At 42.0% G+C, this 14768-nt stretch overlaps 1 protein-coding gene across 1 annotated transcript in view; it reads right to left on the minus strand.

The window, feature by feature from the left end:
* The window catches only part of PLXNC1 (plexin C1), a gene marked incomplete at its 5' end in the record, with an annotated part of 141038 nt that overhangs the window by 53345 nt on the left and 72925 nt on the right, over positions 1-14768 (minus strand). The window contains 2 exons of the mRNA XM_084255964.1: positions 1567-1746; positions 4674-4813. Coding sequence (XP_084112090.1) covers positions 1567-1746; positions 4674-4813 — 320 coding nt within the window. The remainder of the gene's footprint in view (positions 1-1566; positions 1747-4673; positions 4814-14768) is intronic.

Below are 14768 nucleotides of genomic sequence, written 5' to 3' on the forward strand. Positions count from 1 at the left end.
ACTCATTCTAGAGAACAGCTGCTGGGGTATGTCAGCCCTTTTGCCTGGCTGAGCCCCTGAGGATGAGCCTAGGAGGTGGGCAGGCGTAGGCCAATTTGTGTAGGGCAAATGGAAGACATTAAGTCCTGAACCTACCAGCCACGAGGGGAAGGGCCAGTTTGGCCTCATGCCAGCCTGTTGCCATTACTAGAAAACCAAACCAAGTGTATAAGCCGATGCCTGGGCAGCGGAGTCACGTTCTTGCTCCAAGAGCAGCAGCCCAGGAGCGGCTAAGAGACACAGGTTCAGGATGTCACATCACAGGTCACCGGACATTAAAGAAGCCACTGACTTTATGTGAAAGGAGAACACTGTGGTGTTCAAGACTCAGCAGGCTGGGCCAAACTGCCTGGGAGCTGGGAAACTGAACATTCCATGCCTCAGTTTCCTCATCTGCCAAAGGGGCTGCCTTTAATTCCTTAGGCTCATGAGGGTTGACCTGTTATTTACAGGAAGGACTTAGCCCCAGAGCAAGGGAGCGTCAGGCTAGAACTCTGGTATTTAAATTTCTATTTTCCTCACTCTTATGGCTTGAACTGGGTCTCCAAAATTCAGCTGAAGTCTTAACCTCAAAATGTGACTGTATATAGAGGGAGAGTCGTTGAAGGGGTGGTAAAGGCTAAATGAGGTCATTAGAATGACTCATGTCCTTATAAGAAGAGATTAGGACACAGATGGACATGGAGGAAAGATCATATGAGGGCTCAGAAAAGACAGCCTTCTTCAAGCCAAGCAGCTGGCTCTGAAGAAACCCACCGTGATGAATCTTGAACTCCTACCTTGCGAACTGTGATGAAATAAACATGTTACTTAAACCATCCAGTCTATAATACTTTGATATGGCAGGCCTAGCGAACTAAAACACTCACCTCTCATTTAATCTTAAACAAGAATATCAGAAGTGATTTTTTTTTTTAACAAAGCTTCAGCTATCGTTTCATCTTGTTAATACTCTGAAAATTAGCTTCAAGTCTTGTTAGGTGAAGAAAGTAGTTCCTAGGTTATATTCCACATTCTGAATGTGAATTAGGGAGAGAGTTATTTTTCTTAATACATTAGAGTGATCTGAAGGAGTTTATTTTGGAATTTCTAGCTCTTATTTAGGGAGCATCTTTGAAAAGCAGATAATACTTTTCATCTAGATTATGCAACTAATCTTTCCCACCAAAGAACTCAAAACAGCTTATCTAAAGGTTATAAAATGAAAGTATTAAGAAAGAAGCAGCCTTGTGCAATGGACAGGAGAGGCAGTGAAGAAGGTTGTGTAGGTTGTGTTATGTGCATCGGAAACTGAGGCTAAGAATAGTTCTTGCAATGAACTGAGCTGTGAGCTTCCTGGCAGCCATGGCTAAAAGTACAACAGGATGAGCTCACAGTGGTCACTGTGAAAATGCAAAGCAACTTGCTTGTCAGGTGTTTCCGAGGAATAAATCTGAAGAGGAATTTAGCTAGGACTAGTTAACTAGGGTCCTTTATTCAAGGACCCTTTCAACCTCAGTGAGAGCGAAAGATGAATCTATAAAGTACCTGATCCAGGTGGTAGCAGGAAATATAAGGAAACAGTGTGGCAGAGCAATGTAAGACAAGGGTCCCACGGAAGAACAGTTTCCACCATCGAACTGGATACACACATCCTTCATTTCTATTCGGCTTGATGGCAGAGAGAATCTCATGTGGGTGTCATTCAGCACATGGCTAACCTGCACCCTAAAAAGAAGTAGAAAAAACTCTTACACGACAGACACTTGGCACGGTTAGTTTCCCAAGGCGCCAGCATGTGAACTTGACTCCAGTTACAATTCAGACTGTCGGGGTAACAGCTGCAGCCACCTGCTGATAAGTGGCTACTTTCTCGATTTGAATATTCTGTGGGGCTGGGTTTCTCTTTCTTTGGTGAATTTTCTTATTTTCATTTCCCTTAGATGTGAGGCAAGAAGACCTAACCATTGCTTTAAGAAGTCCTAATAAAAAAAAAGTGGGACATGGACTGGGTTTTGAGGTATTTTATGGAATTACTGTGAACTTTGATAATGATGCTTACCCTTGTCTTCTAGGAAGATGCACTGAAATATTTATGAATGAAAGGGGATTTAATGTGGGGGATATTCTTTAAAAAAATACTCCAGCCTTGGGTGGTGGGTAAAGGAGATCAAGAAGTACAAACTTTCACTTCTAAAAGACATAAATAAGTCATGGGGTGTGATGTACAGTGCGAGGTCCATGAGTCAATAAGATAGTGATAAAGTTTCCAAAAAATTGCTAAAAGTAGATGGAAAATTATCTATTGTGATAATTTTGCATGATATGCAAATGTCAAATCATAACATTGTCTACCTAAAAACTGTCTTATATATTATTTAGGCTTTAATAAAAAGAACAACAAACTCCAGTCACCACCCTTCCCTTCCCTCCAAAATAATTGGAGGAGGTAGATGAATCAAGATTGGCGAGATGCATTCTAAAGTTGAAGGATGGGGTCAGAGAGGCTCGTTACATTCCTCTTTCTTATGTATGTCTGGAAATTTTCAGAATGAAAAGCTTAAAAAAAGCAGCCCTGATAAGCATTGGGAGGGTAAAAGCCAATTTGGGGCAGTGATGGGGATTCTACCTTCAAAGAGCAGCAAGCCCATGACAGAAGTCCATGCCAAGATTCCGGCATTCTCTGAGTCAAGTGGCATCAGAGGCTTCTGCTGCCCAAATGCTTCCAGACCCGGAATCATCTGGGCTATCATGCTGCTCCCAATATCTGCAGAGCAAGCCCTCCGTCCTTCCAGGGCTCACAGCAAAGCCTTCTAGACTGTTCTCTCTGGGACCTGCAACTTCCTCTGGGCATCACAGTGACCCTCTGAAGCACCAGCTACTAAGACTGGGGTGTGTCTGAGAACACTCAGTCTAGCCAGGCAGCAGGACGTGCACGATTATTAACTTTTATGTGTGCATCCTCCAAGTTGTAATAATAGATTCTAATAATAAGGCAAATTTGCAAAACATTTGAGTCAGTTTGTGCTTACATTACCCCAGATTTACAATCAAAGGTTTGTTACATTCAGAGCAAAGCTCTAGGAAATTTATTGTAAAATGACTGATCATTAAAATTCAAACATGTTTATAAATTTTGCAAGGCAATGGGTGGAAATGTGGGTCATCCTACTACTTTTTTTTTTTTTTGCATTTCTCTTTTCAGAAAAACTAGGCATTAAAAAAAATAGCATATTAAAAGAGTTTGGGATTATGGCATGAAGTCAGATCTGGGATTAACTGGGTATTATGTTTACTGCTCATGAACCTAGGTTCACCACACCAATGTGGTTATTGAAACGCTACATGCAGGAAGGTCTCCTAGTCATTTAATTTAATAACTGCAGTATCTCAAGACACATTCAGAATTGAAATGAGAGCATAAACAGTCAGAAACAGGGTAATACTCTGAACAACGACTCATTTGCCAGCGAAGCTGATTGCCTTTCTGCGAGCACACAGGTGTTTAACTTCACAGATTTCGCTACACAAAATGAAAGATTTTTGCAATAAGGTATTTAGCCAGGATAAATGACACCAAAAAATACCAATGTCGTGCAGCTACAGCCACTAATGTGTGCTTGATAATTCTGGTAAATAGCAGAACAGAGAAAGCCACCGAGGAGCAGCTTTTCCCATCAAGATGACAGACGCCCCAAATTTATCGCTAGGAGTGGGGGGGATGGCAGTTACATGCAGCAAATGAATTAAAACAGAAAATTCAGTAAATAAGCATGGCAGATTAAAATGCTGTACAGATCTGTTTCCGTAGTTAAAAACCAAAACACCGCGCCGTAGCAGATTGTCTTCCATGCACCTCCGTGATGAGAACAAGCTCGGCGTTGTGCTGCATGTGGATGCTACATCTTTTACCTCATATTAGCCCCAACTTATAAGAACTAACAAGCAGAAAACTCAAATGATCTATTGTGCTTTGACTATTACATCTCTCTGGGGGGCTACCGTTCGCACAAGGACATCAGAGGATTCCCTCTCTCTCAGTTTCATTGAAAGGGTGTGTTAGGGGAAAAGCAGTCGAAGAGGTGATGGTCTTCAAGTGGTGCTGACTAGATACTCGTGTTGGGGTGTTTTATTCTTTTTTTTTAATGATGAATGTACATTCCATTTAGTTATTATTCAAACCTGAAACCAGCCTAATAAAGACAAGGTTACAAATATTAAAAGGGATCAGAAATTTTTTTTTTCAATGCTGGGTAACCCATTGGCAGAGTTGCTGTGTTTTTCCATCCAATTCTGAGCTATTCAACTATTTTCTAATAATGTTTACAATTCTACATACTTGACTTAGTTGATAAAAAAAATCAAGACCACGAACAGGCTACCACATAAAATCATTGGGTACTGAGATTATGGGAGGGACAGGGTGGCTTGGGACGGATGATCTCCTGACTAACTTCCAATGTGGTGTAGAAATTATTATACTTATTGAAATTCTATCAACCATGCAGACTAACTGGCTCACTTTGGTATATTTAAATAATCTGGCTATATAAAGATAACAATCACGGTGACATTCCTTGGCATTTCACTATAATTACGCAATGACTTTTCACTATACCATCAGTTAGTGATAAAGTACTGATATTTCAACTCACACATCCTCATCACAAGTACTGGTCCCTTTCAGAACCATCGCAATGGTAGACGCCTGGGTAAAGTTCGCACCCGTGACGATCACATTACTTTTCCCCAAGGTCGAGATCTTCTGTGGTTCAATGGACTTAATGTAGAAGACCTATTGGAAATAAAAGACAGAAACACGAGATCAAAGCGAAGAAGTGGCGTTGTTCCAAAAAATCTGTTTCTGTGCTGCAGTTCAAAGAAATCACTGGGAAATTACAACATTTTGCAAACACAAGCAGACAGTGTTTAATGAAATCAATGAATTCAAGGAAGAGCGCTGAAGAATCATGTCTCTCCACACGCGACAGCATGAGGTCAAACCAATTAGTCTTTGTCTCACAAGACAGTTGAAAATACAGTTGAAGAGTCTGACATTCTGTCTCAAGAGTGAGATATCACTGGAGTTTCATAACTGCTCGTTGCCTGACAGTCTCTGGAGGCTCACAATATAACAAAAGGAAGGAAAGGCCATCCTGGGGTCCAGCGACCGCAGGCCAGTGACAGGCTCATCATTAAGTTGGAATAAATGTCATTCTGGAGAAATTTAGTTCCCAAGAAAGCAGGTCACAGTTTTTGTTTGTTTCAGTTAGGTACTTTGAAGCAAGTGGGATACTGCAGGGGGGAAGGCTTGAGAAATCAACCTGTTCGGTACCCTGATATCAAGTAGTTGGATGCTTCGATCACTGTGGCCAGCAGTTTCTCCTCTGTGGTTGACAGCTACCTCAGGGCCTGCTGGAAGACTGTTATAAACCTGATCAGGCCTTTCTCTATCAACAAAGTTTCCTTGGAACATCTGATAGCTGGGACTCCATCTCAGGTAGGCTTAAGCAACATCATCTCTGTTTGCAGTGTCTAATCCAGTTTCCCTCAAAAAAACAAAAACAAAAACAAAAAACAAAAAACAAACCACAACCCTACAGATTATGCTAAGCAAAATACATCAGAAAGAGAAAGATAAATACCACATGGTTTCACTTATATGTGGAATATAGAGACACCAAACACCAAACAAAGGGTCAAAGACAAGCAGATTTGAGGCATCAGGCTGGAGGCAGAATGGGGGGTGTGGGTGGTGAAAGCAGGAGGGGAAGAGCACCAGGGGATATGGTGATGGCTACAGGATGCTTTTGGTGGTGGGAGAACCACAATGATGCCACCTCAGAGAGGAATCCTACACTGTCAAAAATTAACAAGGATGTAAGAAAAAGGCACTTCATTAAAGAAATTTTTTTAATATTTATTTATTTATGCGTACAAGCACTGGGGTACAGGCCAGATGTGTGGGGGTGAGAGGGTTTACTATAGGCAGAGTGGGGAACAGAAAGGGAAGATCGACTGAAATACACTGCTGAGCAGCGGGAGAGTCAGGAGAGGTCTGCTGTGCCATGTGGGTAGCTCCCTGGCCGGGGATTGAACTCATGCTGCAGTGGCTGCAGACAACTTCATAGGTTGCATCTTAACCCCTTGCACCACCAGGGAGGCCCTTTATTAAAGAAATCTTAATTTAAAAAAAAAAATCCCTTTATCTGATGACAAGAATCCCTTTCCTTTTCAAAGATGACACAATCCTGATTTCTTTCTCTCTTCCCGTACAAATGCGACCACCTACACTCTGATCATTGTGTTGTTGTTATTCCGTAGACCATTTCAGCAAGTCCATCTTCTTCTGCAATAGGAGGGACCAAGACAGGATCTAAGGTCCTGACCAATATAAAGTCCAGCAGATCTTTAGCACGAGCGAATTTCATACTCACACTCTTGCTATTCTGAAAATGACCCCAGGTCCAGGGAATCGTGTGAAATTTGCCAAAGTCGTAAGTGCCAAGGGTATCTACTTAGAGGGCATCTAGGAGAAAGCCACTTCCAGCACCGGGGGAGCCATGTCCAGCACCTGCCTACCACCTTCTCCTCCAGGCAGCCTGGAGTCCCCTGCTATTTTGCATGTGTAACACTCACCCAGACGCCCTTCGAGGCTGCCTGCTCTGCAGAAGGCATGTTTAGCATTCTGCTCCTTGGCCCACGCAGGTGCTATATGGTAGAGCGGTCACCATCACTCATTATCACTATGGATTGGCTTTGCAGATTGAGGTAAATTCATCGTCAATGTCATCACAGCAATGATGCCATGCGACAGAAAATTGATTTTGGTGGCAGAATTTATTTCAATCACTTAGTAAAGGATTTTAGCCCTGTATTTATAAAATCACGAAGGGCCTGAAAGGGTCATTTTAATTATTCTGTTATACTTGACTGCATTTTATGGGGGAAATTATCTGCAAGAGTGGTACTTGGGATGGGAGGATTAACCAAGACTTCAAGATAAATCCCCTGCAAATGTCAAGTGTGTGTTGTATAGCAAAAGGCTTACTCTTTGCTCTGGCATGGTGACAAGTATTTATTGAGCACCTACAGGGTCTTTAGGGGGCAGTGGGTATTTTAGGGGACACATGATCTCTGGGTGTGACGGGTGTCTATAGCAGCCCAAACCAGTCTGTCACTTGTTTTTGTATGGCCCGTGAAAAAACTATCCAAAGAATAATACTCCCCTGGCATGTGAAAACACATAAATTCAAATTTCAGTTCCATAAAGATTTTTTTGAAACACAGCCACACCCTTTCATCCCCATATTGACTGTGACAGTGTTTGCACTACAGGTGGCTGTGACAGAGCCCATGGGCTCACCAAACCAAATGCACTGAATGCATCAGGGAGTCAGGCTTCTCAGGAGGGCAAGCTAGACTGTGTTTTCTGTTTTATGTAAATCTCAGTGCAACTCACATTGAGAGCCAAGTCAACATGTTTCCTAGGGTTTTTTTTCTTTCTAGATGGTTCTTCTAGTTTCTTAAATTTATACTGTTGATGTCTGCCCAAGTAAAATTTTCAAACACACCAAGTGAATGTTACTTCTCCACTCCCAGTAGAGGATAAAAACTAATGTCAAAAGACCTTGTTTAAGGGGGTTAAATGGCAACAAACCCCACCAGAGGACCTACTGCCTCACCTTAACATTTTATTCTCCCCTTTGTTGAGCCAGCCCCGCTACTTCAGAAGGATTTCATTTCTAAATCTTATTGTTTAGCAAAGATTCCCCTGGTTGTGTAGGGTGGACTCCAGCCCTGGCCTGTCTCGTGAAAGCATGTGCTTCCAGTCTGCTTTCAAAGAGGGCCAGATTCGTTGTCCTTCATTTGCTGAGGGGAACATGTTTTAATCTTAATAACAGTTTGAGAGCTGCAGAAAGGACCTCATTAGATAATGTATATCAGAGGCAGGGAGAAGACAACAGCAGAGAGGGTGGCTATTTGGCTGCAAAAGCTCTTAGAAACATAACCTGTTCGCTGATAAGATCTTTAAGCATCTGGTACAGACAAAAGATGAGGAATGAGTGCCTCACAAACTGCGTCACATACTCAATATTTTAGCTCTATTTTTGCATTGTAATCACGTCAATTTACCACCTGACATGAATGGGCCCCACAAGCTGACACAATGAAGGGTTAATTTTAAAATTTAATTTAGCTTAATACAAAGACATACTTTGCTTACAGCCTCGCAGGGAGATTCTGCCCACATCCTCTGTCCAGGATTTCCTTACATCAAATCAAAACACTGTCGACTATCACCCTCACCGTCCTGTGTAGTCCAGAAATTAACCTCCAATAGTCCACATGCTGTCGGTTACATCTTCAAGACTTCTGAGTGCTTTTTAAAGGTTGCACAATTTTAAATTATTTGATAAAATGCCACGAGCTCTGGTAGCTCACAAGTTTAATTCATACCCTATTTTGTATAAGAAAGCCCATTAGAGACTGGTTAATTAGGAAAGACACCCAGTTATTTTTATTTTTTTTAAACTAAGTCATTATAAGATATGGGAAATAGCACAACCACTAAGAAATAGTTATCTCTGAAAAGGTTTAAGAGAATTACTCCTGACAGTGAGAATACCTCTGTGAAGTTTGACATCAACACAATTCTAATTTCCATGACATTAATGGAGAAAATACTGCTATGATTGAAAAGAATATTGGAAGGAGGAACGTCAGAAGGCTCAGTTTATTAAGATGAAATTGTACTCTATTAATCTGTTGGAAAAAAACCCTGAATCTAGCAAAGCTCTCTGTAGGTCTGGACCAGTAAAACAGCTCTCAGATTTTTCACTCATAAAATTAGTTCAAATAGGACCGGATAAAAAGTCACACGGATCCAAAACCAGCTGGAAATCTGAAACCAAAGGACATTAAAGAGATGAAAGGTAGCACAACTAATTAAAGGAAAGTGTCCTGTAGGGCCCTACGGGGGTGAGTATTTGGTTCAGAATTATTTAACATCTTTATTAATGACTGAGAAGGAAGGGAATCATGTATTAATGAAATGGATAAACTGAGAAGAATGGTAACCAGCCGTGGAGATGGTAAAGTATAAAAGGGCCATGCTATGGAAAGAAAATAGCACAGTAGAATCCTACCAAAGAAAAATTTGAGAATTGAATGGAACAAAAAGTTTATCCATCTAATGCTCAATCCCCAGGCAGGAGCTCCTTCCTGGAGGTCCCTGGAACAGGCCCCAGGGAACTTGAAATGTAACTTCCAGTTGGTCCTAGCAAGTTAGAATGTCTGGAGACTTCCCAGGAGAAGGTACCAGACAAACACCCTGTGCTGACATTAAAGCTCACTTCTGTGAGGAGGGGACCCTTGGGGAACGTGACAGGGCCCAGGATGGGTCCACCACACCCATCCATCAGGTTTTCACTCTAAGTCACTGAACCTTCCAAGTGTGACTCCTCAGACTAGGTGACCAGGATGCCACAAGCAGGGCATGGACCTCTTCTCCAGCAGAGGCCCCTGCCTCCAGGTTACACCTCGTCACTTAAAATCCACCCACTGCTGAGTTTTAACATCAGCATGAGGTTCTGACTCCTCCATGCATCAATTTCCCATCTCCAGGTCCTATGCTCTCCCAGTTTTAGAAAGATGCCAGCGTGATTCTCTCAACCTAACCAAAACCTTTCCTCCAAAGTTTCTGATGCCTAAAACACAACTTTCCCAGGCATCCGGGCTGGGGATCTTCATCCCATCTCACTTCTGTGTCTAAGATGGGGCAGACTCTGCAAGCAGAATGCCAAGAGAAGCCAATATCAGGATCTCCCACCCTTCCAGACTGACTTTTGCATCAGTATTGCTCGGTTTAGCATTTGTTGCTATCCAGTTGCGGTCATACACAATGCAGAGTAGTGATTAAAACTGCGGACTCTGCTATCAGACTTCCTGGGTGCCATTCTCTTGTATCTCATTTGCCACCATGTACCCTCCATAAGCCAAAATTTCTTTGCCGACGAAATGGTGAGAACAGGTCCACTGTAAGCATCAAACAAGGAGTTGTTTTGAGTTCAGGATATAGCACAGGCTCAACAAATATTAGCTGTCACTAATCAACTCAATATCTGGCATCTCATATCTTTCTGTCATATACACTCATGAAAATAAATTTTCTACAAAATATCTTAAGTCTTACGATATAAGTTCCACAAGGCACCCATTTTAACTGCTGATCTAGGAGACAGTAGATATTCAATAAACACTATGAATAAATGAACATTTGGAAGTGAATCCTCACAGCACCTGGCACAGTGCTAGGCTTATAGATGCAACTCAGCAAGGTAGATATAAAATGTAATTTCAGGGCCTCCCCGGTGGCGCAGCAGTTGAGCGCTGGGTTGCGAAGCTGCCCGCAGCCTCTGCGGCGCTGATTCGATCCCCGGCTGCTCCCCGGCCACCAGAGGAGGGTCCCACATGGCGCGCAGACCTCTCCTGCCGCCTGCTGCTCCCCTCAGCAATGTACTTCGGTCCTTCTGCCTGCTCTGCTCCCCGCTCTGGCTCTGGTGAATTCTCTCACCCTCCCATGCTTCTGACTGTACCCAGTGATTGCATAAACAAAACAAACAAATAAATAAATCATAAATAAATAAAAATACATGCCTCTTTAAAAAAACAAACAAAAAAAACAAACAAAAAAAATAAAAATAAAATGTAATTTCACGTTTAAAAGCAAGGACCCTCAAACAGTCATTTTGGATTGCCAGCGCAAAGATAAAAATACACATTTAGAAGCGGAGGAAGAAGCAGAGTAAGGGCAAGGAAGAGAAAGAAAGAACAATTGGAAAGTAAATTCCTCGAGAGCTGAAGGCACGGTTTTGTAAGGCTTATTACTGCCTTACGGCGATAAGCATATCGCGAAGAACAACAAATATTAGAACAACATCATATCACAGATCTTCACAACCTTTCCTGGAGAACAGGAAAGAGAGAGCAGCCATCTCTGCTCTCAGCAGGTGGAGGCACCAGATATAAGATTGTTAAGAAAAGGAAGGAAAAGAGGTTAGGGCCAAGCGTGGCGGAGAGACCGGCTTTAATAGCTGAAAATGCTTCTCATCCTAAGTGCAAACACAGGTTTCTGAGTTTGTCCCCCTATTTTGATGATGCTTCTCCTTACTGCAGTCCCCCTTGGTAAATGACAGCACGTGTTTTGAGGTCAGGGTTGAGGCTGGGTCATGAGGTCATGAAACACTGTCAGAGCAATAGGTCCAAACTGGGACTGAACCAGAAACCCTATTATAGGTACCATGTATTGAGGAGCAAATTAATATATTTTTAGAAAAATGTCTTAAAGACATTTTGCCACAAAGTCAAAAGCAGGCCCAGTGTGTTAGGCCCTCCAGATGCAGCTCTGGGGTCATTTCAACCTTGTGTTCCAAGATTTCCTACGTCTTTCAGTTCTAGCCAAACTGAATTTCTTGGGATCTTTTGAAATGGATGCCTTGGAATTTTTGAAGCCCACTAGGTTTTTGCTTATACTAGGCCCTCTACTTGGACTACCAGTTTCTCATGTCTGTGTGCTTCTCATCCTTCAAAGGTTGGCTGAACCGCCACCCATCAAAAATGTAACCAACCACATTAAGTGTGTTTAATTGCCAGGCAGGAATGACTTAAGATGAGGTCTCAGGCACAAAGTGGCTCTCTAAGTTTGCAATACTTTCCAGTACTTTCCTATGTTAGCATTTTTTAAATCTTGTATTGGGCCTTCCTGTTAGCACAGGGTTTTTAAGTCTCAGCACTGTCAAGCTATCACCAGCCACTGCAGCACGAGTTCAATTCCTGGCCAGGGAGCTGACCCACACGGTGCAGCAGACCTCTCCTGTCTCGCTGGCTGCTCCCCTCAGCAGTGTATTTCAGTAGATAGCCTGTTTTGCTCCCTACTTTTTCTCTGGTGAATCCTCTCACCGCCCCCCTTGATACCTCTGGCCTATATCCCAGTCCTTGTATGCATAAATAAAAATAAATCTCTTGGGCCTCCCCAGTGGCGCAGCGGTTGAGCGCTGGGTTGCGAAACTGCGCGCGGCCTCTGCGGTGCCGGTTCGATCCCCGGCTGCCCCCCGGCCACCAGAGGAGGGTCCCACATGGCGTGCAGACCTCTCCTGCCGCCCGCTGCTCCCCTCAGCAGTGTACTTCGGTCCTTCTGCCTGCTCTGCTCCCCGCTCTGGCTCTGGTGAATTCTCTCACCCTCCCGCGCTTCTGACTGTACCCAGTGCATGTATAAACAAAACAAACAAACAAACCAGCAAACAAATAAATAAAAGCATGCCTCTATAAAAAAAAAAAATCTCTTAAAAAAGTAAATCTTGTATTGTTACTTATATGTAATGTAGAAGATTCTTGAGATGGACGGCAAGAGATGTGCCTGGCTCATTTGCGTTCTCCTCTTGATACCTATGAGCTCAGCATAATGGCACCTCCTACATATTTGATAAATACTGTAAGAAGAACCAACCCAAGCTCAGTGCCACGGAGCCTAACGTTGTGTCTCCACCATTCACATTTCACGTCCCCGTGCCTGGCATGTTGGTAGCACTTGGTGCATGTGTTGAGTGGGAAGATCCTTTGCAGGGAAGTTCTCGATGGCTTCTCTGCTAGGAAAAGAGTGTCCAGAGCTTTATTCAAGCCTACTCAAGGACCCACACTGGAAACCTGAATTTACACAGAATAATGAAAGGCAGCAGTGTTCAGAGCATGAGAAATCCCTGCCATGACAGATAAGACTGCAGTCCTTCTTAATCAGATTTGAGATTCTGTTCTGAGTCTATATTTAAAGAAAACATTTCATTATCAATAAAAAGTCTTTCCTCTAAACGAAGAAGGTCATTCACAGAGAAGCACTGGGGACAGATCTGGGCTTTTGTTTATTCTCAGCCTCCTCCTGATCTCCCGGTTTCCCCTGCTCTTGTGACCCCAGTGTCAAAGGTCAGAAGATGCAGGAAAACAACACAGGAAACCAGAATGCAGTGATCTTATTATTTTTTCTTTAAAAATTAAAAGTAATTTTAAAAGTTATTGCATGGACCACTACTCTGCAATAAAAGAGAACCAACTAGTGATTCATAAAATAACTTGGGTGGATTTCCTGAGAATTATGTTGCATTAAAAAGGTGAACCCAAAAAGGATCCATCTGGATGATTCGGGTTATTGAAAATTCTTGAAGTGATAAAATTGTAGAAACTGAGAACAGAGTGGTTGCCAGAGGTCAGATTGAGGAGGGAGAGGGAGGAAGGAAGTAGGTGTGGCTATAAACAGCAACTTGGGGGAGGCTGAGCTGATTAGCCCTTGTGTCTCCAGACTGTTGTCACTGTCAATATCCTGGCTGTGATACTGTGCTGTTGTTTTGCTGGTGTGACTATTGGAGGAAACCGGGTACTAGATAAATGAAATATTTCTGTATTCTCTTTCACCCACATGTGAATCTATAATTATCTCAAAATAAAAAGTTTAGTTTTCCCTCCGAATAATCCTGAAGAACAAAGTAGAAAGATTTATGCTTACTGATTTAAAAACTTATTACAAAGCCATAGTAATCAAAACAGTGTATCATGGACAAAAAGACAGATCTACAGACCAGTGCAAAAGAAATGTCCAGATGACTGGAGCTTGCAAAACTGGATATTCACATGCAAAAGAATGAAGTGGGACAGGAGCTTACCTTAAATCATATGCAAAATGAAAGATAAAAAAATACATGACACTGGATTTGGCAATAATTTCTTAGATTTGACATTCAAAGAAGGAGCATAAAATGACAAAAAGCTGGATTTCATCAAAATTAAAAGCTTTTCTTCAACAAAGGATACAATCAACAGGGTAAGAAGGAGAACTATGGAATGAAAGAAAATATTTACGAATCATACAGGTGATAAGAAGTAGACATCCAGGATACAGAAAGAAATCCTACAAACAGTAACAACACTGCAATAGAACGATCTGATTAAAAAAACGGGCAAAGGACTGAAATAGACATTTCTCTAAAGATACACAAACAGCAAACAAGTACAGGAAAAGGTGATCAACATCACTAGTCATTAAGGAAAAGCAAACTGAAACTATAATGAAGTACCACTCTATGTCCATCTAGAAAGCTAGTATTAAAAAAAAAAAAACACAAAATAAGTGTTGGCAAGAATATAGAGAAATTGGAACACCTGTACACTTTTGGTGGGAATATAAACTAGCAGCACATTGTGGGAAACAACACGGTAATTCTCCAAAAAATTAAAAACAGAATCACCAATAGATACTGTAATTTTACTTCTGGATACATACCCAAAAGAATTGAAAACAGGGTCTCAAAGGATTTTTTCTATACCCACCTTTATATTTATATTTACAATGGCCAAAGAGTGGAAGCAACCCAGTGACCAATGATTGTTTACCAACCAATGAGTACACAAAATGTAGCACACACATACAATGGAATATTATTCAGCCTTAAAAAGGAAGGAACTTCTGAGCCAGCTACAGGGATGAACCTTGAGGACGTATGTTAAATGAAATAAGCAAGTCACAAAATGACAAGTTCTGCATGATTCTGTTTATAGGAGAATAGTCAAATTTCTAGAGACAGACAGAAAGGAGGGGCTGTGAGAGGAGATGCAGACAGGGCAATGGGAGTTAGAGTTTAATGGGTACGGAGTTTTGGTTCTTGGGATGAGATGTGTTCTGGCGATGCCTGGAGTGATGATTG

This window comes from Talpa europaea (genome assembly GCF_964194135.1).
Source record: "Talpa europaea genome assembly, chromosome: 15".
NCBI classification, from domain to species: Eukaryota; Metazoa; Chordata; class Mammalia; order Eulipotyphla; family Talpidae; genus Talpa; species Talpa europaea.